A 26190-nucleotide genomic window follows, 5' to 3' on the forward strand; every position below is an offset into this window, starting at 1 on the left:
CCTGCTACACTTTGCCAGTGAACATCCAATACATTTCCAAGTTCATGCCTTTTCTCACATCACTTCCTCTCCCTGGAAAACCCACATCTTTGGAGGCAACCATAGCTCCCTCCATCCCAATACAATGATAAAAGTTGTGTATTTTCTGCCAGAAAAAATGCATACATGCACATAAACACAAACTTTTATATAAACTATCATAGGATTCACTACCTCCATTCTGCAAAGTAGATTCTAGATTAACGACTCCTAACTTACACATTGCCCAGTATACATAATGCTTACAAATACTAATAGAGGGAGGAATAAGAAATAAATATGCAAGCAAATACACAACAGAGCAAAGGCTGATATAAGCATTCATACTGGCTTATGAAAATTTGTCTGAAAGAACTGTTTAAAACATGAAACATAAAATATACTTGAGTTTTAAGTATTTATTTACAAAGTTCTTCCTAATACAACTGCTTTTAAAATATAGCAATAAAGGATCATTTACTATTTAAAAGTGGTACATATGTGGCATAGAAAAAAATCTATATAGTCAGTTAAACTATTATAACTGATAACTGAAAATTGTTAAGTGACAATTAAACATTTGCAGTACTCCCTAAACAGGTAGGAAATAAAAATGCATTTATTCATAGGAACTTGATTAATTTGTATTACTGACTTAAAAAAAAAGACTACTGTGAAAGATAACATCAGGGTTTGAAAAGTATTTTACAAAAGCAAATAAATGTATTTCAGTTTTACACTTAATTATGAGGCCATGATAAAAATTTGACCATACACATATCTATGTATTTTACAGCAGGTTAGCCAACTTTAGAATTATTTCATAAAGAATATAAACAATCTTTACCACAATTTCCCCATGGTCTTATCCTTCAAAATAAAATTCCACACACTATCAAACTAAATCAAGATTTGCTAGTGGCTAAAATCATCATAAGTATATTGTCCCTTAAACAGCTACAAGTATACACCAGTATCATGTTTGTGCAAAATATACATTATTTTCTAATCTTTCTGCCCTTATGTCAATTTGCAAGCATATTTTGAAACCATCTCCTTTAACTGTTATTCTTGTTAATAGCGGCAAATCTTTTAAAATCCACATGCTGTATCTTTATTTATAAAATAAACTGCAAAAGGAGCAGTTAAATAACTACTTTAAATAGCACATGTGGACCAAGAACCCACTATTCAGAGATCTATGCAGGTTTTTATCTAGTAAGTACTGTGGTATCACTTAATTTCTGAACAAACTGAGATACACAGATATTTATTTCCAAAAATTCATTCATGGACACTATACAAAGAGATTCACAGCAGTATTTGGCGTCAGCCAATAAAATTTATTTACTGCATCACGTAGCAAAGTTACTAATATCATGAATAACTTAAATGATTGGTCTTCAATTGCATTCAACAAAGAGAAAAATTACATCAAAATCAATATAATTTTTTACATGAATTAACTCAAAAAATGTAAGAGGTTAATCTTACTCTTTCAAGAAGAAAATAAAATGGCATAGTTTAGTGTTACCTTCTTTCCAGCGTTCACCAAGTGCTAACAAGTACCATTTAAGTCAGTTTCTTATTTGAATATGAGGTTGTTTAAAAGTTTCTACAAATTAAGATTTTTTTAAGCTTCATATCAAATGAGTTGTAGATCTACTTAAAGTATGACTTCTCCTTTCAAAGAAGGAAGGAAGGCTGACAAGGGAAGGAGATGGGATGCCCTGTGAAGACAAAATATTGTGTATTTAAAATTTTTTCTTTTAAAAATTGTAATATATAGTTTAGTATCATACATATTATTTTTACATTTTACAAATTATCATAACAAGACATCTGAAAAATTTAAACTCTTTAAATAAAATTAGGGGGAAGGGTGGGGAGAACACATAATTAAAACTATTTTAGCATTCTGAAAACAAGAAACAAATGGATAGACTAGTTTACTACATATGAACTCAGTTGAAACAGATATATGCTTAGTGTTTCAGGTTTTTTTAAAATTATAAATTAGAGTATAAGTTTTGAGGTTAAAAAGACAAACCCTAGTGGTTTCTTCTTAACTTAATCATAAAGCAGAATTAAGAGGAGTAAAATTACTTCGTGGGCAATAATTTTCTAAATTAAAAGTCATAAACTACGAAAGAGTTTTTATATTATGTATGCAAACCATATTTATATGTCTGTGTTTGTGTGTATGTATGATTTTGCTCCATGTAAAAACTGAGCAAAACAGCAGTGCTTCTGATAATAGAGATTATTAATATAGTAAGCTGTCTAAACTTATTGTTTCAGAGTGTCAAAGTTAAATATCATCAGATTTTTAATAACAAAGAAACATAGACATGAATACCAAACACTCAAGAGGGAGTGTAAATCAAAACAAATTATAAAGGTACTGTTTTATTTTAGCAGATATTAATGGCTAACTGTAACTAAGCTTAGAGCCAGCAAGGTAGCTAGCTATAAGTTCTCATCAACTAGGTAGTAAATAAAATGAAGTGTTTAAAGAGCTAGGTTGGTAAAGTATTACCATTCAAGTGATAGCAAAGAAATGATTTAAGTAGGTAGTATAATAGTTTACATTTTCCTCAGGTAAAACCTTTACGATTTGCCATATTAAAAGCATAAATTTTATATAAATGTCATAAATCTAAGATTAAGAATCAGATCTGTAATATAAATCCACTTCACAGGACAATTACTACTATTTTTTAAATAATCATTTTCATAAATAAGAAAATCTCTAATGGGACTGATTTTTTCTGGACTTATGAGTAAATTACCTTGCAAACATATCTTTATGTGCCAATAAGCAAAGAAACTCTATTAAGCCTATGTTGTGAATTCAAAGCAGTTATAAAGTTGTGAATTCAAAAGTCCCCACCCACCTAATAAGTAATTCAGTGGAGAAAAATACTTTCTTTTTTCACAAATGCAAACTTCAAATAGCTAATAAGCTCACATTAAACTTCACGAGGCTTGTTTCCATTACTGGTTGGCATATCTCCTAATTCTTCACAAATGTCAAAGATGACTTGGATAGAACTTTTTTTGAAATTTGAAAACTCAGTATTTCCTTCTAGCATCTCTGAAAAACTAGCTCGTGAGGCAGAATGACGTATAGATCGAAACCAGGAGTTTTGAGAGCGCCCACCAGTAGAGTTTGAGCGCTGAACATAACCATGCTTAGTAAATCCAATTATAGTGCTTGTGGAAACAGAATGGGTAATCTGTTAGAACAGAAATACGCAATTGAGAAGAGGACATGAACGTCTTAAAGATATTTTAGGTACTTCTTATTTATGTTGCCTACATAAAATTAACAAAACCATAAATAATATATATTAATTTTCCAAAATTCTTCTATTGAATCCAATTATCTTCATTTGAAAAGCAATGTTTATAATAGTTACTATAAATGCAGGAAATAAACAAGGGATAGTACTTTGGACTTCAGAAAGCTTACAGTCCAATTTTAGTAAATGAATGCTAAATTTTGTCAATTTCAATATATTTTTCATTAATCAAATTTCTTTGCAAAAATTTATATCATCAATTAAGTACAATTTCTCTCACTGGAAGGTTAATCTTGATTAAAAGTTCTGTATAAACATACTCATATTAGCTATAACCTTTGATGTATATTAACTAACGACTTAACTAGCTTTATAAAAAAATAAGTTATTAAGCATTATGTGCCTTTTCTGTATAAACTTTAACAATTAAAGGTAACCATTTATAAAACACCAAAGCACTCCCTTTGTGTATATTAACTTATTTAATCCTTACAACTACTACTTTAGATTCATTTTACAGACAGTGAAATTGACACAGGAAGATCTCTAATAAGCTGACAAAAGTCACACAGCTAGCAAATAGCAGAACCGGGATTTGAACATGTGAGTTCCAGAGTTCATGCTCTTAATCACTACTCAAACTGCCTTTGAGTACAAAATCACATTATACGTGAGTGTGTGTGTGTATTTACTCTCTACAATAACACCATAGGTAAGTACTATTAACCTCTTTTCTCTCATCTGCAAAAATGGGGATAAGAGAGAATAGGAAACTTGCTGAAGGACATACAGCTAAGAAGTGACAGTCACTTGCTTTTCTTAACCTTAGTAGGTAAGGTTAATAATTTTTACAAAGGACAGATACATCACTATTTAGTGATAATAATAAACGTTAGAAATGCCCTTAGTATTAATTAAATGGCTAAAATTCTGACACTGTTGGGAATTTGGATTGCTCAGGAAACATTTAAAAATATATACATGAATTTAGAACCCATATCATCCTTTGATATTCACAGCTTCAGAGATTATATATTCATCACAGAAATAATGAAAGAAATAAAACTCAGTCTCTGCTATATTACTGGAGCCAATCTATAAATAGAACCATAGCTATTTACATCAGTAAAGTGATAGGCCAGATTGAAACGTGTTTCTTAGAGACCTACAACTCAATCCCAATAAAATTTCATATCAAACTACACATTAAGTAAGTCTCTAGTTCATTAAGTGAGGTTTTCTCAGTTACATAACCCAGTAAAGAGGTCAGATGCTTAGATATATCCAAAAAATTGATGGAGATATTAATATTTCCATCTTTAAAAAGTTAACAAATTCCACACCAACTTCATAAATTTGGAGTCATTTAGCCCATTAAATCAAAATCACTTACTGCTAATGAAGATGTGCTAGACAGACGACTCATTACATGCTTATCATTGCTAGAAGGACTTCTTCCCTCCACTGAACTTTGGGATGTCATAAGAGCCCTTCGTAGAGCTCTTTTTGGAGTTTTGGAGAAAGAGAATGCTCTTGTAACCTAGAGTTAAATTACAATTAATTAAAAAACCTAGACAAATCTAACTGATTAGAACAATTATATGTAAACAAAGCCAAATTCACACCAAAAGTTTTTCTATAAAAAGTATATAGCAAAATTAGAATCTCTTTGGACAAAGCAGTGAGAAAATGTAGTACATTGTAGATTACTCCATCTTGGTTTCATAGAGCACCTACACTAGTCCAGCAGGAGAAAGTGGGAGGGAAAATTTGGCATGAGAGAAGAAACCTGGGTGTTATCTGATTCTGCTACAATTTAGTTGTGAGATCTTCGATCCAAAGTCACTTAAACCTCAATTTCTTTAATTGAAAAAGTGTAGGAGTTTATTTGAATCATCATTGTTAACATGTTTATCTACTATACATCATACATGTTAAATGCAGAGATACAATGATGATTAAAGTATAAAGCCTCCCCTCAAAGGCAAGGAAAACAACAACCAAGACTTATAAACCTAGCAAGTAGACTACAGTTGCAAAATTTTACCTGTAAAATTAAAAGTCTAGTTCTACTTTTAAAAAGCCCTATTACCAACATTCTTGTGTAGTCCTCAACAACTTCAATACTGCAAGGTAAGTAACAAAGCTATCTTCATCATTAGAAGTCTGAAACACACTTATGGTAAGGAATAGATCCCAGGTTTCCTGACTCTACTGTGTGCCCTTTGCTGAAAAATATCTGATTTTTAACATGAATGCAATTCATGTTAAATGCAATTTCTAACATGAATGCACACGTATCTATATCTAAAACACCATCAGAAGTATCATAGTAACTATAATGGGAAGGATAACAATTTGTTATAATTACTGTGCCAAAGAATTCACTGAGCTAAACTATTATCTCTGTAGGCCATTGCCTAGAACCAAAAACAGCTTTATTTTATACACTACCTGATGTCTATGGCAATACTATTTTAATATACTCTGAAAAATACATTTTGGAGATATGCTGAATAATAATTTCACTAAGACTCACCTTTTTTGAAGTCTTTTTTATTGCTCTAGATGCTCTACTCAATGTACTGTCCATATCTTTCGTATTTACTTCAAAGGATTCTGGATCAGCAGTGTAAATAAGATTCTCCTGTTGAAAATTAATATTTTTATTTTAAAATAAACAAAATAAAGATACAGAACTGTTCCTAAAATCAAACCTTTAAGAACTTATATGCTCACATAGGGAGCATATATAAATGAAGCTACTCAAGATTTCTGATGGGTTTGATATAATTTCTACTCTGAAATTTATTTAAGGCCTCAAAAAGTATACAACAGAAGAACAAAAACTGATTCAAAGAATCAGATTTTTATATTTTTTACAGTGTGTGTGTGAGAGTATAGAAATATTTCCTCTTCAACATGGCAAAAGTTCTCAAATGATAAGACACCGACTCAGGGCTTTTAAAAAATTTACTATGCATAATATTTGAAATGTAGGAAAGAGCTCAACTGAAGTTGCCTAATACTGAATTTACAAATATTTCTTAGTAACAAAATTTCACAACTGGGAAGAATTCTGTGGTTTAACACAGTATAAATCAGGATATAGTTAAATGTTTGCTGCCATCTTGTGGTTAATTTTACTTTATGAAATATCTTCATTAACTGTTTATATTTCAGTTCTAGAATTATCAGCCATCCTGTGGCTAGTAATTCAATAGATTTTATTTTAAGGAAATTTTTCCATTAACCGTTTACATTTCAGAATCATGGTTATAAATTTAGAAAGGACTGCATAAGCCATGTAGTCAGGCATTGTGATAAATGCAGGAGTAATCTCTATAATAGGCAATCACTATACTGCAGAAATCCATTTTATATATGGATATCTAGAACTATGAGAAAAAATTCTTCCTTATAATGAGCAGTTTTTTGGCTTTACAAAAAGCTGTCTGCATCTCTTTTCTCATCAGCACTCTGTTGTACACACTAGCACTGTATTTCCTTCTATGAACCTTTTTGTGGAACAATCCTTTATTTATAACAACATATTCTTGGCCCACAGAAATTTTTTTTTTTTTTTTTTTTTTTGGGCAGTACGCGGGCCTCTCACTGCTGTGGCCTCTCCCGTTGCAGAGCACAGGCTCCGGACGCACAGGCTCAGCGGCCATGGCTCACGGGCCCAGCCGCTCTGCGGCATGTGGGATCTTCCCGGACCAGGGCACGAACCCGCGTCCCCTGCATCGGCAGGCGGACTCTCAACCACTGCGCCACCAGGGAAGCCCCCCACAGAAATTTTTAAAAAACAAACAAATCAAGGGCCAGACGAGGTGGTGGAATAGAAGGAAGTGGAACTCACCTCTTCCCACAAATATACCACAAATACATCTACATGTGGAATAATTCTTATAGTATACCTGCTGAATGCCAGCAGAAGATCTCATAAAACCAAAATGCAAGAAAGATGACCACCTAACAGGTAGGGTGAGAGAAAGAAAACGGGAATTGGGATGGGATCTGTGCCCCTGGGAGGGTGCTGTGAAAGAGGAAAGGTTCCCTCACCATGGGAAGCCGCTTTACCAGCAGGGGAGATCAGTGGGGAGACAAAGGGAGCTTCAGAAGCTTGGAGGAGAGTGCTGCAGCCAGTGTGCAACAAGAAGAACATAGACCTGCACAGAAGGCCCTGGCCATCTCACTGCAATCCCCAGCCTAGGACCCACATCTGCTGGTACACACAGGGGCTAGTGCTAAAACTTGGGCTTCAGAGGACAGACCTGAGAAGACTGGCATTGGCTGCATGGAGACAGCCTGAAGAGGCTGGAGTGTGATCCACAGCTGCAAACAGGGGCATGCACAAGAAGGAGCCCAGATCTGTCACTGATGTCCCATTGTTAACCTGCAAGCTCAAAGGGAGGGGCGGGGCCTGGAACAGCAGCCTCATTCTCGGTGTGCTCAGAGGGTGAGGCTCTGCCTCTGTGATTTGGGAGCGAGCAAGCTTGGGTGAGCTGCCCACACATGGAGGCAGGGCTGAAACCCTAGCCTATGGCCAGCGGCCGCACAACTTCAGAAGCAGGGTTGAAATCTGAGTGTTCCAGCAGCTGTGATATCTGCGGATTTGTGCATCTGAGACAGCTTTGTAAACCCAGTGCCTGCAGGACATCAGAGTAGATTATTGGCGCTCCTGTGGCTGGGGCAAGTCTGGCGATAGCAGGCTCTGCTGGCGCTGACACACAGAGCCGGGGCCGGGGTCTGGGCTGACTCAGTAGCTCCTACGGTGGGTCCAGATGCTTGACCCAGTCCAGGTGCACGACCATGGTATACCAGTGCTTGAACTCAGTGGTTCCATGTCAAAAGATCTATGCTAGTGGCTTTGTGAGCACAGCACCTGAGGGATACCCCAGCTTACTGTCTGAATTCCCATGGTTGAGGTGGGACTGAGGGCAGTGCCAAAGACAGTATACATTGGTGAGCCAACACGACAGGTAACAAGCAAAACCACAGAGCGACTTCCCAGTAGACAGCTTCTGCAGAGGAATAATCAGGGGTTCCTCTCCCAGCAGGGGCATTCAAGCCCAACTACCTCACACCAGTCCAGAAACAGAGCTGGTGGCATCTACTCCAACAACTGGGGTGCAGACCCTGCCCCTGACAGAGCTGTGACAACCAAAGAGCAAAGAGGAGGCCACACTCAACATCAGTGCAGGCTCTGGTCATCACGGTAACAATCATACCCCCTATCAAGGGGATAACGGCTAACACACACTGAAGAAAAATGTGGCAGACATCCATAATAAAAACAGCCCTTGCACAAAAATATTACACTCACGAGGGCTACACAGGGAAACACAAAAAACAGCCCTTCAAGACCACAGCAGATAACTATTTCTCCTTAATTCACAGAGTCAGAGAAATAGAAGTAAAATGAAGCAGAGGAAACACTCCCAATTAAAAGACCAAGAGAATTCCCCTGAAAGAACAATGAAACAAACATCTGCAGTCTAGCAGATCGGAGTCCAAAAAGGAGGTAATGAAAATACTGAAGTAATTAAGCAAGTCTATCAATAGAAATGCACATTACTGTAAAAAGGAACTAAAAACTATAAAAAGGAGGCAATTAAATTAGAAAACTCATTTGCCAAAACAAAAGCTGAACTCGAGGCAATCAACAACAAACTGGATAATGCAAAAGAACTTATAAGTGATCTGGAAGATAGAATAATGGAAATCACCCAATCAGAACAGCAGACAGAAACACAAATGAAAAAAAAAAAAAAAGGAAAGCAATAAACGAGACCTATGGGATAATATAAAGTATCCAGATCTATGCATAATAGGGATCCCAGAAGGAAAACAAAGAGAAAAGGGGATCAAAAATTTATTTGGAGCTTCCCTGGTGGCGCAGTGGTTGAGAGTCTGCCTGCCGATGCAGCGGACATGGGTTCGTGCCCCGGTCCAGGAAGATCCCACATGCCACGGAGTGGCTGGGCCTGTGAGCCATGGCCGCTGAGCCTGCGCGTCCGGAGCCTGTGCTCCGCAGCCAGAGAGGCCACAACAGTGAGAAGCCCACGTACTGCAAAAAAAAAAAAAAAATGTATTTGAAGAAATTATGGCTGATGACTTCCCAAATATAAAGAAGGAAACAGATACCCAGGTACAGGAAGCACAGAGGGCCCCAAACAAGAAGAACCCAAACAGACCTACACCAAGACATATTATAATTAAAATGGCAAAAGTTAAAAGATATGAGGATTCTAAAGGCAGCAAGAGAAAAACAAAGCGTTAATTACAAGGGAAACCACATAAGGCTATCAGCTGATTTCTCTACAGAAACACTGAAGACCAGAAGGGAGTGGCAAGATATATTCAAAGTCTTGAAAGGGAAGAAGCTGCAACCCAGGATACTCTAGCCAGCAAGATTATCACTTAGGATAGAAGGAGAAATAAAGAATTTCTCAGACAAGCAAAAACTAAAAGAATACAGTAATATTAAACCTATCTTAATAGGAGTATTGAAAGGTCTTCTTTAAATAGAAAAGAAGCAAGAATCTAGAGAAAAGAGAAATATCTCAACTGGAAAGTAAATCACTTAAATAAGCCAGTATACAGATTAAAAAAATAAATTTTTGTGAAAGCAATGATAACTACAATGAACACCAAAAGAATAAACATGAAGATGTAAAAGAGGACATCAAAATCATAAAATGTGGGGGAAGCGAGTATGAAAAATATACAACAGATTCACAAAAACCGAAAAGAACAGAACAAAAGCGTAATACAAAAGAAAACCATCAAACTACAAAATGAAAAACAAAAAGAAAGGAACAAAGAAGAAATACAAAATCAACTGGAAAACAAGATTTAAAATGGCAATAAATACATTATCTACCAATAATTACCTAAAATGTCAATGGACTAAATTCTCTAATAAAAAGACACAGAGTGGAAGATTGAATAAAAAAACAGAAGCTTACAATATGCTGCCTACAAGGGACCCACTTTAGGGCGAAGGACACACATAGATTGAAAGTGATGAGATGCAAAAAGATATTTCATGCAAACAGAAATGACAAGAAAGTGGGTCTAGCAATACTCCTATCAGACAAAACAGACTCTAAAACTAATGTAATAAAGATAATAAAGGACACTCTATAATGATAAAAGGGTCAATACAAGAAGAGGCTATTACACTCGTTAACATAACACTTGTTAACATATGCAGTACAGGAGCACCTAAATACAAAAAGCAAATGGTAACAGACATAAAGGGAGAAATTGACAGGAATACAATAGTAAGAGACTTTAACACCTCACTCACACCAATGGACAGATCTTCCAGATATAATAATCAGTAAGGCAAGAGAGATCCTAAATGATACAATAGAACAGTTAGACTTAATTGCTATTTTCAGGACATTACATCCCAAAAAACCAGAATACACATTCTTTTTAAGTGCACATGGAATAATCTCTAGGACAAACCACATACTAGGACAAAAAACAAGCCTGAACAAATTTAAGAAGATAGAAATTATTTCAAGCATCTTTTCTGACCACAAAGGTGTGAAACTAGAAATCAACCACAAAAAGAGAAATGAGAAAAAAATGATTACATGGAGACTAAAAAACATGCTACAAAAACCAATGGGTTGATGATGCAATCAAAGAGGAAATCAGAAGATACCTTGAAACATATGACATAAAAACACAACCATACAAAATCTATGGCATGCAGCAAAAGAAGTTCTTATAAGGAAGGAAATAGTAAAGATCAGAGAGAAAATAAATAAAATATAGATTAAAAAACAAAAGAAAAGAGCTGGTTCTTTGAAATGGTAAACAAAATCAACAAACCTCTCTTCAGGCTCATCAAGAACAGAGGAACCAAATAAAATAAGAAATGAAAGAGGAGAAATAACAACCAGTACAACAGAAATTTAAAAAACCACAAGACAATACTATGAACAATTATATGCCAACAAATTCAACAACCCAGAAAAAATGTACAATTTTCTAGAAACATACAACACACCAAAACTGAATGAAGAAGAAAGAAAATTTGAACAGACCATTCACTAGAAGTGAAATACAATATGTAATGAAAAAACTCCCTGCAAACCGAAGTCAGGACCAGATGGCTTCACTGAGGAATTCTGCCAAGCATACAAAGAAGAACTTATAAAAACCCTCCCCAAGCTCTTCCACCAAAAGATTGAAAAGGCATTCTAGAAAGCCAAAGGCATTCTAGAAAGCCACCATCACCCTGATACCAAAACCAAAAACAATACCAAAAAAGAAAATTAAAGGTCAATATCTTTGATGAATATAAATGAAAAAATCCTCAACAAAATATTAGGAAACCAAATCCAACAACACATAAAAACAAGATCATATACCACAATCAAGTTGGATTCATCCCAGGGTCACAAAGATGGTTCGACATACAAATATCAGTGTGATAACACCACATCAACAAAAGAAAAGACAAAAAACACATGATCATCTCAATAGATGCAGGAAAAGCAACTGATAAAATTCAATGTCCATTCATGATAAAAACTCTTACCAAAGCGGGTATAGAGGGAACATATTGCAACATAATAAAAGCTGTTTTGACAAACCCCCAGCCAAGATAATACTCAATGGTGAAAAGCTGAAAGCCTCCCCGCTAAAATCTGGAACAAGATAAGGGTGCCCACTCTCACCACTTCTATTCAATATAGGATTGGAAGTCTGAGCCACAGCAATGGACAAGAAAAAGGAATAAAAGGATCAAAATTGGAAAAGAGGTAAAACTGTCATTACATGCAGATGACATGACACTAAATATAGAAAACCCTATAGACTCCACACAAAAACTATTAGAACTGATAAATTCAGCAAGGTAATGATACAAGATTAACATACAGAAATCTGTTGTATTTCTTTACACTAACAATGAAATATCAGAGAGTAAAAAAAAAAAAAAGAAAAAAGAAAAAATTCCTTTTAAAACCACATCATACACACACAAAATATTTAGGAATAAACCTGACCAAGGAGGTCAAAGATTTATATGCTGAGAACACTAGAAAATTGTTAAAGGAAACTGAAGATGATTCAAAGAAATGAAATCATGCTCTTGATTGGAAGAATTAATATTGTTAAAACAGCCATACTACCCAAAGCACTCTACAGATTTAATGCAATCCCTATCAACTTACTCATGACATTTTTCACAGAACTAAAACAAATAGTTCTCATATTTATATGGAACCATAAAAAAAACAGAATTACCAAAGCAATCCTGAGGAAAAATAACAAGGCTGGAGGCATAACCCTCTCAGACTTCAGAGAATACTACAAAGCTACAGTAATCAAAACAGTGTTGTATTGGCCCCCAAACAGACATATGGATCAATGGAACAGAACAGAGCGCCCAGAAATAAACCAACATACCTACAGTCAATTAACCTTTGACAAAGGAGGCAAGAATATACAATGGAGAAAAGACGCTCTCGTCAGCAACTGGTGCTGGGAAAGCTGGACAGCTGTATGTAAATCAATGAAGTGAGAAGACACCCTCGCGCCATACATAAAAATAAACTCAAAATGGTAAAGAATTAAATATAAGACAAGACACCATAAAACTCCTAGAAGAGAACACAGGCAAAACATTCTGACATAAATTGTACCAATGTTTTCTTAGGTCAGTCTCCCAAGGCAATAGAAATAAAGGCAAAAATAAACAAATTGGACCTAATCAAACTTATAAGCTTTTGCACAGGAAGGAAACCATATAAAGAAAAGACAACCTACAGAAGGGGAGAAAATATTTGCAAACAATTCAATCAACAAGGGATTAACTTCCAAAATATACAAATAGTTCATACAACTCTATAACAAGAAAACAACCCAATCAATAACTGGGCAGAAGACCTAAATAAACATTTCTCCAAAGAAGACATACAGATAGCCAAGAGGCACATGGAAAGATGCTCAACATCACTAATTATTAGAGAAATGAAAATCAAACCTACAATGAGGTACCCCTCACACCAGTCAGAATGGCCATCATTAAAAAGTCTACAAATAACAAATCCCAGAGAGGGTGTGGAGAAAAAGGGAACCCTCCTACACTGTTGGTTGGAATGTAAACTGGTGCAGCCACTATGAAAACAGTATGGAGGTTCCTTAAAAAAACTAAAAATAGAGTTATCATATGACCTAGGAATCCCACTCCTGGGCATATATCCAGAGAAAACTATAATTCAAAAATACATACACCCCAATGTCCACAGCAGCACAATTTACAATTGCTGAGACATGGAAGCAACCTAAATGTCCATTGACAGATGAATGGATAAAGAAGATGTGGTATATATACAAAATGGAATAGGGACTTCTCTGGTGGCGAGCTACAACTACTGAAGCCCACGTGCCTAGAGCCCATGCTCTGCAACGAGAAGCCACCACAATGAGAAGCCTGCGCACAGCAACGAAGAGTAGCCCCCATTCGCCACAGCTAGGAAAAAAGCCCATGCGCAGCAGCAAAGACCCAATGCAGCCAAAAATAAATAATTAATTAATTTAAAAAGAAAAAAAAGTTTAAAAAAATGGACTGACTACCCCTCAGCAATGAGAAAGAATGAAAGTATGCCATGCAGCAACATGGATGGACCTAGAGATTATCATACTAAATGAAGTAAATCACAAAGAGAAAAGACAAATACCATATGATATCACTTATATGTGGAATCTAAAATAGGACATAAATGAACTTATTTACGAAAAAGAAACAGACTCACAGATATAGAAAATGTAAAAACTTATGGTTACCAAAGGGGAACAGGGGTGGGAGAGGGATAAACTAGGAGTTTGGGATTAGCAGATACAAACTACTATATATAAAATAGCTAAACAACAAGGTCCTACTGTATAGCACAGGGAACTATATTCAGTATCCTATAATAAACCATAATGAAAAAGAATATGTGTGTATATATATATGTATAACTGAATCACTTTGCTGTACACCAGAAACTAACACAATGCTGTAAATCAACTATACTTCAATTAAAAAACATAAAATTTAAAAGTCTGTTAATTTTTCTAAACAGTTAGGTAAATACTTTTAATAAAGTATTTACTTTATAAGCAATAATAATTATACCTCAATGTCTTTAAGATCAGATTTAACTATAATAAACTGTATGTTTTATTCCCACAGGAAATGTCCAAGTACTATACTGAAAAAGGTTATCTGTCTATACATTCTCCTCCATCTATGTCATTTGTGCAAAGATGAAGGGATCTATATCTATCACATGTCTCTTCCATATATAATGAAGAAATCAAATTATCTTTTTTTTTTTTTTTTTTTTCGGTATGTGGGCCTCTCACTGTTGTGGCCTCTCCCGTTTGCAGAGCACAGGCTCCGGACGTGCAGGCTCAGCGGCCATGGCTCACGGGCCTAGCCGCTCCGCAGCATGTGGGATCTTCCTGGACAGGGGCACGAACCCGTGTCCCCTGCATCGGCAGGCGGACTCTCAACCACTGCGCCACCAGGGAAGCCCCCAAATTATCTTTTAATGGACCTAGATTTCATCCAAGATCTACTACAAGCTACCTGATTTCTGGTGAGTCATTTAACTTCAAGAATTTGATTTTCTCATATATCTTCACTTTAATCTGTACAGGATAAAAATGGTTATATATTCATAATGGCATTTGATTTTAAGAGATTGGACTAAGAAAACTGCATTGGCAACTTGCCTAACAGGAAAAGCAACTTGCTACAATTCACCTATTGCTCTCAATAAGATAAAAGAACAATAGAACAAAATACTCTCTCACAGATAGCCAAGTCAAAGAGCATTAATGAAAATACATTATAAGTCCCAAAAGCTTCACTACAGCAGAGCCAAAGGAGCTGTAAGGCTATGAGGCCTTATATATGAGGCCCTGTCTGTAAGCTAGGGACTCAAAGAAATGTTTCATGTGTCTATATTTTTAAAAATTTCCTCCAAAGCAACTTTTAAATCAGTTTTCCTCAATAAACACAACACAAACTCTCCTTCATCCATAATTAACAAGTCATTAGAAACGTACACGTTTAGTCTGTATATTACCATGGAGTTTAAACTTTCATTATAATAGTGGTTTAAGAACTTACAGCATCTGCTTTACAAATGGTGTTGGCTACATGTCGACATAGCATCTTTAGCCAGTTTTCTTTTGGAGGTTCCTCTGATGTCATCTGGAAACTGAGCAGCACATTTGCCTGCTCTGTAGGTGGCCTCACAAGCAAGGCAAAAGCATTATGGCAATCTAGGGTTCCAGAATAATCACAAACATTAAATGTTACTCCTTGGAAAATGACAGACTTAACACAAGTTCCCTCAGAGCAATGAAACTCCAAAAAATTATCTCTTCTCTACCTTTTCTGTCCCCTCTGCTTTTTTTTTGTGTGTGTGTGTGTGTTACATGGGCCTCTCACTGTTGTGGCCTCTCCCGTTGCGGAGCATAGGCTCTGGACGCACAGGCTCAGCGGCCATAGCTCATGGGCCTAGCCGCTCCGCAGCACGTAGGATCTTCCCGGACCGGGGCACAAACCCGTGTCCCCTGCATCGGCAGGCGGACTCTCAACCACTGTGCCACCAGGGAAGCCCTCCCCTCTGTTTTTAACTGGACAAAGAATAGCATCATATTAAGTTGAAACACTGGAAAGAATTATAATAGTATGTACCATGTGAGGAACCAACAATGATATTGTTAAGTAAGCAGTATTTTCCATGACATTTCATATTTTCTTTGATGGAGTTTTAAAAAATTAGATTATATCATTTCTTAGAATTCTAGAATTTAAGTTTTAAAATAAAGTGACATTGTAAGAATAATTCAATAATTCAACCTATTTAAATCAAGTTCAAATAAATAAAATACTCAAATTGTTACGAAATGTTTTATGACCAAGATGCTAAAACAGAACCTATTTTAAACAATGAAGTCTTCCATAATTATAATCCAAAAATATAGAGATCATTTAAGTGAATGTTCTATGTAACCTTTAATAAATCCAGAATTTGACAATTGAGTAAAGATAGCAATATAAGTTGCCATTTAAGGGTTTTTTTATTGTTTCTCATAAATTAAAAGCTTTCCATCATTTGAGGATGGGATCAGTAATGGAACCAGTTTACACTGTAAAAATATATGCCTAAACAAACAAAATATTGCCAGGCATGCACATCACTAGGTACTATTTTAAAAACTGATACTGCGCCAGTAGGTATAAACTTTTCCCAATTTCAGGCCTTCAAAGAATCCTCTCTAACACTCCCAAAGTATAGAGTAAAAGCTTTCCTTAATACACATTTGAGCCCATGTTGAGTCTACCATAGTTACTTTGGGTGTACTTACTCATGCACATCTATTCCTGTCATATCCTAAGTGTATCCCTAACAATACAGCCATTGGCAACAGGGAAGGTTATAAGCTGTGGGGCACACGTAATAGACTACAATTGTCTTCGGATTCTGAAGGAATAAAAATAAGTTTTGGTGTGGGAATGGGCTCTATTTTGACATGTAACCACTTAAAAGCTCTCTATCCCTTAAGAGATGAAGATATCCTTCAGACTGAGATAGTATTTCCATTTGAACTAAAAATCTCCCAGTTCCTAGAGATGTAGTTGAAGTATAAGAACAATTACTTTGCCAGAACTAACCAACAATATTTAAAGATAATATACCAGCTTAAAAAATATATATTTCAATGAATATAAACTATTTTTATCTAGCCAATAGTTTATCCAATGACCATACCTTCTGTCTCTCGTATGTCTAGCACCTTCTTAATCTGAGAAAGAGGCATTAGATGAATATGCTTAAGAGAAGCTGGGGGTCGGGTCTGGCCATGAGGACTCCTAAAAGTGCCAATAACCTTGTGTCGTTTTCTTGCTATCTGATTATAGAAAAAAAAAAAAGTCATCGTCAGTAACATAAAAACAAACACCAAATGCTTAAAAGTTAAATGGCACTAATCACATAAATCTATATGCAGCTTATTTAACTACCAGTCATTCCAAAATTACTATCTGATAAGAAGCATAGTTACTATGTGACAGATTCATACATGTAACTATGTAGCAGGAATGCTCATGTTTATATGAGAAGAGCTCAAAAGTCAGGAAAACAGGATATATGGAAAAGATCCCAGAGGTGTGAAAGAACTTAGAAGCACTGTGAGAAGTAACAGGATCAAAGGATGAAGGAACCTTCAATAAAAGGCCTTGAATTCGGAAAGGGGAATAGTTGCTCTGGGATTGCTGCCTTGGGTTCAAAAGATAATTGATTTCAGTGTAAGAGCAGAATACACAATTATCTCAGATGCTTTGCAAGGCACTGAGGATAAAGGAGTGAATAATACAGAAATGGTTCTGGCTCTCATGATACCTACATACTACTGACAAACAGGAAAATTAAAGTAACTAAATAATACATTACAAATTGATACAAATTATAAAGTCAAGGTGCTCTGTTAAGATATAACTTTACCTAAACTGGGAACTCATGCAAAGGAAGACAGGTAAAGTAATGCTGGAGAAGACAGGAACAAAATCAGAAAGGACCCTGTGACTCATGATGTATTTGAGTTCTGTGAATTTTATAAGGTCTTTAAATTTATTGTTTTCATTTCCATGAAATCCTAGTATATTATTTTGCCTTTTTAAAAGAACATTTCTTTGGGGGTTATAATCATCAACTGAAAGACATTAACACAAAATGATTTAGATTAAGCTACTTAATGAATTGAGATTGACTGGTCATCATCATGAATATGACAAAGTAAGGCTGAAAAATGTACTGTTGATAGCTTGTGTTGGCTAATGAGAAAAGATCAAAAGGCAGTCAGTATCATATTCACATTGATGCAGAAATATGACACAGATCTATGATACATATCAAATATTAAAGGCCCATTTACATTAATATATGAAAAAAGCTGATTCTTTAAATAATTATTTCCACTGTACTATTTGAATATACTTTTAATTTAGCTAAGCAAAATAAATAATTTTAAGTTTCATTTTTAAAAAGGAAAAACGATGACAAGTGCTAATATTGATGATACAAATGCTAGTCCATCAAGGTAAAAACTCAAAATATAGATACATCACCTGTCATGTTTAAGTGAAGTCAGTTTAGATCTTATCTATTTTAAATGCTTCTAACTTTTATCATTCTCTTCATTCCAAATTTGCTCAAAGTTTTTTTTTTTTTTTAAACAAACAAGCTAAAGAATAAGAGTTTATAAATCTAAAAGTCCAAATTATAAATTTGGAGTTCAAATTTAATGTTAGAAATAGAAATGTTACAGTTAATGTGATTCTGACATGGAGACTAAGAGAGAGTAGAACAAAAAGTCACTGAATTCAGGAAGATGAAGGAAGTGAGAAACCAGGGTATCAGATAACAGACTTGGAGGCTACAAGGAATGACCAATGGCAGGAATTAAAATGGAAGGTAAGTCAATGAGCCAGTTGTAGAAGACTTCACAAAAATTGAAGGGGATGTAAAATTTAAAGTAAGTCTCAGCTATCTAAGGATTAAGAGGATAAAGACCAGAATGGATTAGCAAAGGAAGTACAGATAACCTAACCTATTAGATGAATGGAGCCAGCTGACCTATGAATGTCAACAGGAAAAACTTACAAAAGCTTTAATGAAAGCAAACAAACAGAACTACTAAGCAGCTACATGGTACTCAGTGAGCATGATACTGCAGATTCAAATAAAATATGATCAAAAATTGACTCTACCTAGTCCCTGTTCTCAAAAGCAGAGCCGGCTAAAGCTCTCATTACAGGGGAGACAAGTAGTTCAGAATTATCTGCCTCATGATTTTTTATAACTTTCTCAGTTCGGGGTAAGGTCAATTGTGTACAGTATTTTCACTGCCTTTACTTTTGTGTTTTGTGACACTACTGACCAAATGAAAATACCATTTTTTACTAACTTCACAACAACAAAACTCTTTAACACAAGTACATTTTTGGTGAGATTTTATTGCACCTGTAACTGTACCTGGCTTTTTCTGTAAGATTCTGTTGTATTTATACTTTAAAAACTAATGTGCAGGAGACCTTCAAGATGGCGGAGGAGTAAGACATGGAGATCATCTTCCTCCCCACAAATACATCAGAAATACATCTGCATGTGGAACAACTCCTACAGAACACCTACTGAACGCTGGCAGAAGACCTCAGACCTCCCAAAAGGCAAGAAACTCCCCCACGTACCTGGGTAGGGCAAAAGAGAAAAGAATAAACAGAGACAAAAGGATAGGGACGGGACCCGCACCAGTGGGAGGGAGCTGTGAAGGAGGAAAGGTTTCCACACATTAGGAAGCCCGTTCACTGGTGGAGACAGGGGGGTGGGCGGGGGGGAAACTTCAGTGCCATGGAGGAGAGCGCAGCAACAGGGGTGCAGAGGGCAAAGTGGAGAGATTCCCACACAGAGTATCGGTGCCGACAAGCACTCACCAGCCCAAGAGGCTTGTCTACTCAGCCGCCGGGGTGGGCGGGGGCTGGGAGCTGAGGCTTGGGCTTCGGTCAGATCCCAGGGAGAGGAATGGGGCTGGCAGCGTGAACACACCCTGAAGGGGCTAGTGCACCACAGCTAGTCGGGAGAGAGTCCGGGAAAAAGTATGGAGCTGCCGAAAAGGCAAGAGATCATTGTTTTGGGGTGCACGAGGAGAGGGGATTCAGAGCACCGCCTAAATTAGGTCCAGAGATGGGTGCAAGTCGCGGCTATCAGCACGGACACGAGAGACAGGCATGAGACACCAAGGCTGTTGCTGCCGCCACCAAGAAGCCTGTGTGCGAGCACAGGTCACTACTCACACCTCCCCTCCTGGGAGCCTGTGCAGCCCGCCACTGCCAGGGTCCTGTGATCCAGGGACAACTTCCCCGGGAGAACACATGGCGCACCTCAGGCTGTTGCAACGTCATGTGGGCCTCTGCCGCGGCACGCTCGGCCCCACATTCCGTACCCCTCCCTCCCCCCGCCCTGAGTGAGCCAGAGCCCCCTAATCAGCTGCTCCTTTAACCCCGTCCTGTCTGGGTGGGAACAGATGCGCTCAGGCGACCTACAGGCAGAGTCAGGGCCAAATCTAAAGCTGAACTCCAGGAGCTGTGGGAACAAAGAAGAGAAAGGAAATCTCTCCCTGCAGCTTCAGGAGCAGCGGATGACATCTCCACAGTCACCCTGATGTACCCTGCATCTGTGGAATACCTGAATAGACAACGAATCATCCCAAATTGAGGAGGTGGACTTCGGGAGCAACTGTAGACTTGGGGTTTGCTTTCTGCATCTCATTTGTGTCTGGTCTTATGTTTATCTTAGTTTAGTATTTAGAGTTTATTATCATTGGTAGATTTGTTTATTGCTTTGGTTGCTCTCTTCCTATTTTTTTTTTTTAATACATAGATTTTTTCCCCCCTTTTTCTCTTTTTGTGAATGTGTATGTGTGTGCTTCTTTGTGTGATTCTGTCTGTATAGCGTTGCTTTTACCATTTGTCCTAAGGCTCTGTCTGTCTACTTTTTTTTTTTTTAGTATACTTTTTGGAGCTTGTTATCATTGGTGGATCTGTATTTTGCTTTGGTCGTTCTCTTCTGTCTTTCTTTTCTTTTTTAAAATTACTTCTTATTTTTTTATTTTTAATAACGTTTTTATTTTTTATTTTAATAACTTCATTTTATTTATTTTTCTTTCTTTCTTTATGTCTTTGTTTCTCCCTTTTCTTCTGAGCCATGTGGCTAACAGGGTCTTGGTACTCCAGCCAGGTGTCAGGCCTGTGCCTCTGACGTGGGAGAGCCAAATTCAGGATACTGGTCTACCAGAGAACTCCCGACTTCATGTAATATCAAACGGCGAAAGCTCTCCCAGAGATCTGCACCTCAACGCTAAGACCCAGCTCCACTCAACGACCAGCAAGCTACAGTGCTGGATACCTTATCCCAAACAACTAACAAGACAGGAACACAACGCTACCCATGAGCAGAGAGGCTGCCTAAAATCATAATAAGGTCACAGACACCACAAAACCACAAAACACACCACCAGATGCAGTCATGTCCACCAGAAAGACAAGATCCAGCCTCATCCACCAGAACACAGGCACCAGTCCCCTCCACCAGGAAGCCTACACAACCCACTGAACCAACTTTAGCCACTGGGCCAGACACCAAAATCAATGGTAACTACAAACCTGCAGCCTGTGAAAAGGAAACCCCAAACACAGTAAGTTAAGAACAATGAGAAGACAGAGAAACACACAGCAGATGAAGGAGCAAGGTAAAAACCCACCAGACCAAACAAATGAAGAGGAAATAGGCAGTGTACCTGAAAACAAATTCAGAGTAATGATGGTAAAGATGATCCAAAATCTTGGAAATAGAATGGAGGAAACACAAGAAGTGTTTAACACGGACCTAGAAGAACTAAAGAGCAAACAAACAATGATGAACAGCACAATAAATGAAATTAAAAATTCTCTAGAAGGAATCAATAGCAGAATAACTGAGAAAGAACAGATAAGTGACCTGGAAGATACCATAGTGGAAATAACTACCGCAGAGCAGAATAAAGAAAAAAAGAATGAAAAGAACTGAGGACCGTCTCAGAGACCTCTGGGACAACATTAAACACACCAACATTCAAATTATAGGGGTCCCAGAAGATGAAGAGAAAAAGAAAGGGACTGAGAAAATATTTGAAGAGATTATACTTGAATACTTCCCTAATATGGGAAAGGAAATAGTCAATCAAATCCAGGAAGCAAAGAGAGTCCCATACAGGATAAATCCAAGGAGAAACACACCAAGACAGAAATTAATCAAACTACTAAAAATTAAATACAAAGAAAAAATATTAAAAGCAGCAAGGGAAAAACAACAAATAACATACAAGGGAATCCCCATAAGGTTAACAGCTGAGCCTTCAGCAGAAACTCTGCAAGCCAGAAGGGAGTAGCAGGACATATTTAAAGTGATGAAAGGGAAAAACCTACTACCAAGATTACTCTACCCAGCAAGGATCTCATTCAGATTTGATGGAGAAATTAAAACCTTTACAGACAAGCAAAGGCTAAGAGAATTCGGCACCACCAAACCAGCTTTACAACAAATGCTAAAGGAACTTCTCTAGGCAGGAAAAACAAAAGAAGGAAAAGACCTACAATAACAAACCCAAAACAATTAAGAAAATGGTAATAGGAACATACATATCGATAACTACCTTAAATGTAAATGGATTAAGTGTTCCAACCAAAAGACACAGACTGGGTGAATGGATACAAAAACAAGACCCGTACATATGCTGTCTACAAGGGACCCACTCCAGACCTAGGGACACATACAGACTGAAAGTGAAGGGATGGAAAAAGATATTCCAAGCAAAAGGAAATCAAAAGAAAGCTGGAGGGCTTCCCTGGTGGCGCAGTGGTTGGGAGTCTGCCTGCCAATGCAGGGGATACGGGTTCGTGCCCCAGTCCGGGAGGGTCCCGCGTGCCGCGGAGTGGCTGGGCCCGTGAGCCATGGCCGCTGCACCTGCACATCTGGAGCCTGTGCTCCGTGACGGAAGAGGCTGCAGCAGTGAGATGCCTGCGTACCACCAAAAAAAAAAAAAAAAAAAGCTGGAGTAGCAATTCTCATATCAGACAAAACAGACTTTAAAACAAAGACTATTACAAGAGACAAATATGGACACTACATAATGATCAAGGGATCAATCTAAGAAGATATAACAATTATAAGTATTTATGGATCCAACATAGGAGCACATAAGGCAAATGCTAACAGCCATAAAAGGAGAAATCGACAGTAACAAATTCATATTAGGGGACTTTAATACCCCACTTTCAACAATGGACAGATCATCCAAAATGAAAATAAATAAGGAAACACAAGCTTTAAATGATACATTAAACAAGATGGACTTAATTGATAGTTATAGGACATTCCATCCAAAAACAATAGAATACACTTTCTTCTCAAGTGCTTATAGAACATTCCCCAGGAGAGATCATATCTTGGGTCACAAATCAAGCTTTGGTAAATTTAAGAAAACTGAAATCGTATCAAGTATCTTTTCCAACCACAACGCTAGCAGACTAGATATCAATTACAGGAAAAAATACAAACACATGGAGGCTAAACAGTACACTAGTTGAGAAACAAGAGATCATTGAAGAAATCAAAGAGGAAATCAAAAAATACCCAGAGAGCTTCCCTGGTGGCGCAGTGGTTGAGAGTCCGCCTGCTGATGCAGGGGATGGGGGTTCGTGCCCTGGTCCGGGAGGATCCCACATGCCGCGGAGTGGCTGGGCCAGTGAGCCATGGCTGCTGAGCCTGCGCGTCCGGAGCCTGTGCTCCACAACGGGAGAGGCCACAGGAGTGAGAGGCCCGTGTACCACAAAAAACAAACAAACAAACAAAAAAAAAACCTAGAAACAAATGACAAGGAAAACACGATGACCCAAAACCCATGGGATGCAGCAGAAGCAGTTCTAAGAGGGAACTTTACAGCAATACAATCCTACCTCAAGAAACAAGAAACATCTCAAATAAACAACCTAACCTTACACCTAAAGCAATTAGAGAAAGAAGAACAAAAAAACCCCAAAGTTAGCAGAAGGAAAGAAGTCATAAAGATCAGATCAGAAATAAATGAAAAAGAAATGAAGGAAACAATAGCAAAGATCAATAAAACTAAAAGCTGGTTCTTTGAGAAAATAAACCATATTGATAAACCATTAGTCAGGCTCCTCAAGAAAAAAAGGGAGAAGACTCAAATCAATAGAATTAGAAAAGAAATAGGAAAAGTAACAACTGACAATGCAGAAAATACAAAGGATTATGAGAGACTATTGCAAGCAACTATATGCCAATAAAATGGACAACCTGGAAGAAATGGACAAATTCTTAGAAATGCACAACCTTCCAACACTGAACCAGGAAGAAATAGAAAACATGAACAGACCAATCACAAGCACTGCATTTGAAACTATGATTAAAAATATTCCAACAAACAAAAAAATAAATAAAATAAAATAAAATAAAATAAAAAATATTCCAACAAACAAAAGCCCAGGATCAGATGGCTTCACAGGTGAATTCTATCAAACATTTAGAGAAGAGCTAACACCTATCCTTCTCAAACTCTTCCTAAATATAGCAGAGGGAGGAACACACCCAAACTCATTCTACGAGGCCACCATCACCATGATACCAAAACTAGACAAAGATGTCACAAAGAAAGAAAACTACAGGCCAATATCACTGATGAACATAGATTCAAAATTCCTCAACAAAATACTAGCAAACAGAATCCAACAGCACATTAAAAGGATCATACACCATGATCAAGTGGGGTTTATCCCAGGAATGCAAGGATTCTTCAATACACACAAATGCCCATTGACAGATGAATGGATGAAGAAGATGTGGTACATATATACAATGGAATGTTACTCAGCCATAAAAAGGAACAAAATTGGGTCATTTGTAGAGATGTGGATGGATCTAGAGACTGTCATACAGAGTGAAGTGAGTCAGAAAGAGAAAAATATTGTATATTAACGCATATATGTGGAGCCTAGAAAAATGGTACAGATGAACCAGTTTGCAGGGCAGAAATAGAGACACAAATGTAGAGAAGAAATGTTATGGACACCAAGGGGGAGAGTGGTGGTGTGATGAATTGGGAGATTGGGATTGACATATATACACTAATATGTATAAAATGGATAATGAATAAGAACCTGCTGTATAAAAAAATAAATAAAATAAAATTGAAAAATTAAAAAAAAAACCCAAAAAAACAAAGAGTCATGTGCCACAATGTTCATTCCAGCTCTATTTATGATAGCCAGGACATGGAAGCAACCTAAGTGTCTGTCCATCAACAGATGAATGGATAAAGAAGATGTGGCACATATATACAATGGAATATTACTCAGCCATAAAAAGAACAAAACTGAGTTATTTGTAGTGAGGTGGATGGACCTAGAGTCTGTCATACAGAGTGAAGTTAAGTCAGAAAGAGAAAAACAAACACCATATGGTAACACATATATATGGAATACAAAAAAAAAAAGGTTCTGAAGAACCTAGGGGCAGGACAGGAATAAAGAGGCAGACATAGAGAATGGACTTGCGGACACGGGAAGGGGGAAGGGTAAGCTGGGACGAAGTGAGAGACTGGCATGGACATATATACACTACCAAATGTAAAACAGATAGCTAGTGGAAAGAAGCCACATAGCATAGGGAGATCAGCTTGGTGCTTTGTGACCACCTAGTGGGGTGGGATAGGGATGGTGGGAGGGAGATGCAAGCGGGAGGAGCTATCGGGATATATGTATAGCTGATTCATTTTGTTATAAAGCAGAAACTAACACACCATTGTAAATCAATTATACTCCAGGGCTTCCCTGGTGGCGCAGTGGTTGAGAGTCTGCCTGCCAATGCAGGGGACACGGGTTCGTGCCCGGGTCCGAAAGGATCCCACATGCCGCGGAGCGGCTTGGCCCGTGAGCCATGGCCGCTGGGCCTGTGCGTCTGGAGCCTGTGGTCCGCAACGGGAGAGGCCACAACAGTGAGAGGCCCGCGTACCGCAAAAAAAAAAAAAAAAAAAATTAGACTCCAATAAAGATGTTAAAAAAAAAATACTAATGTGCATGATACAAGAGGGTAGCACTAGATAAGAAATGAAGTAGAAAGGAATAAAAGGAAGAAGTATAAATTTTAAAGAGAACAGCAACTAATCAAAATCACTTCAATGAATGCAACAAAAACTTACCCAATAACACAAATGTCAAATG

The 26190-nt window shown here is 37.2% G+C and overlaps 1 protein-coding gene across 11 annotated transcripts in view; it reads right to left on the reverse strand.

The window, feature by feature from the left end:
* Positions 1 to 455: 455 nt before the first annotated feature.
* Positions 456 to 26190, reverse strand: part of ECT2 (epithelial cell transforming 2) — a 63966-nt gene continuing 38231 nt past the window's right edge. For 6 of the 11 annotated variants that reach the window (XM_082839889.1, XM_082839886.1, XM_082839888.1 and 3 more), the window contains 6 exons: positions 17129 to 17267; positions 15478 to 15632; positions 5863 to 5970; positions 4717 to 4863; positions 2990 to 3257; positions 1674 to 1748 (listed from right to left, as the gene is read on the reverse strand). In XM_082839889.1, coding sequence (XP_082696015.1) covers positions 2991 to 3257; positions 4717 to 4863; positions 5863 to 5970; positions 15478 to 15632; positions 17129 to 17267 — 816 coding nt within the window. In that variant the 3' untranslated portion in view covers positions 1674 to 1748; position 2990. Of the gene's footprint in view, positions 1749 to 2989; positions 3258 to 4716; positions 4864 to 5862; positions 5971 to 15477; positions 15633 to 17128; positions 17268 to 26190 lie in introns of all 11 variants that reach the window. The other 5 variants (XM_082839883.1, XM_082839891.1, XM_082839884.1 and 2 more) reach the window with 1 other exon arrangement.

Source organism: Leucopleurus acutus (assembly GCF_964270905.1).
Source record: "Leucopleurus acutus genome assembly, chromosome: 5".
In the NCBI taxonomy this organism is placed as follows: domain Eukaryota; kingdom Metazoa; phylum Chordata; class Mammalia; order Artiodactyla; family Delphinidae; genus Leucopleurus; species Leucopleurus acutus.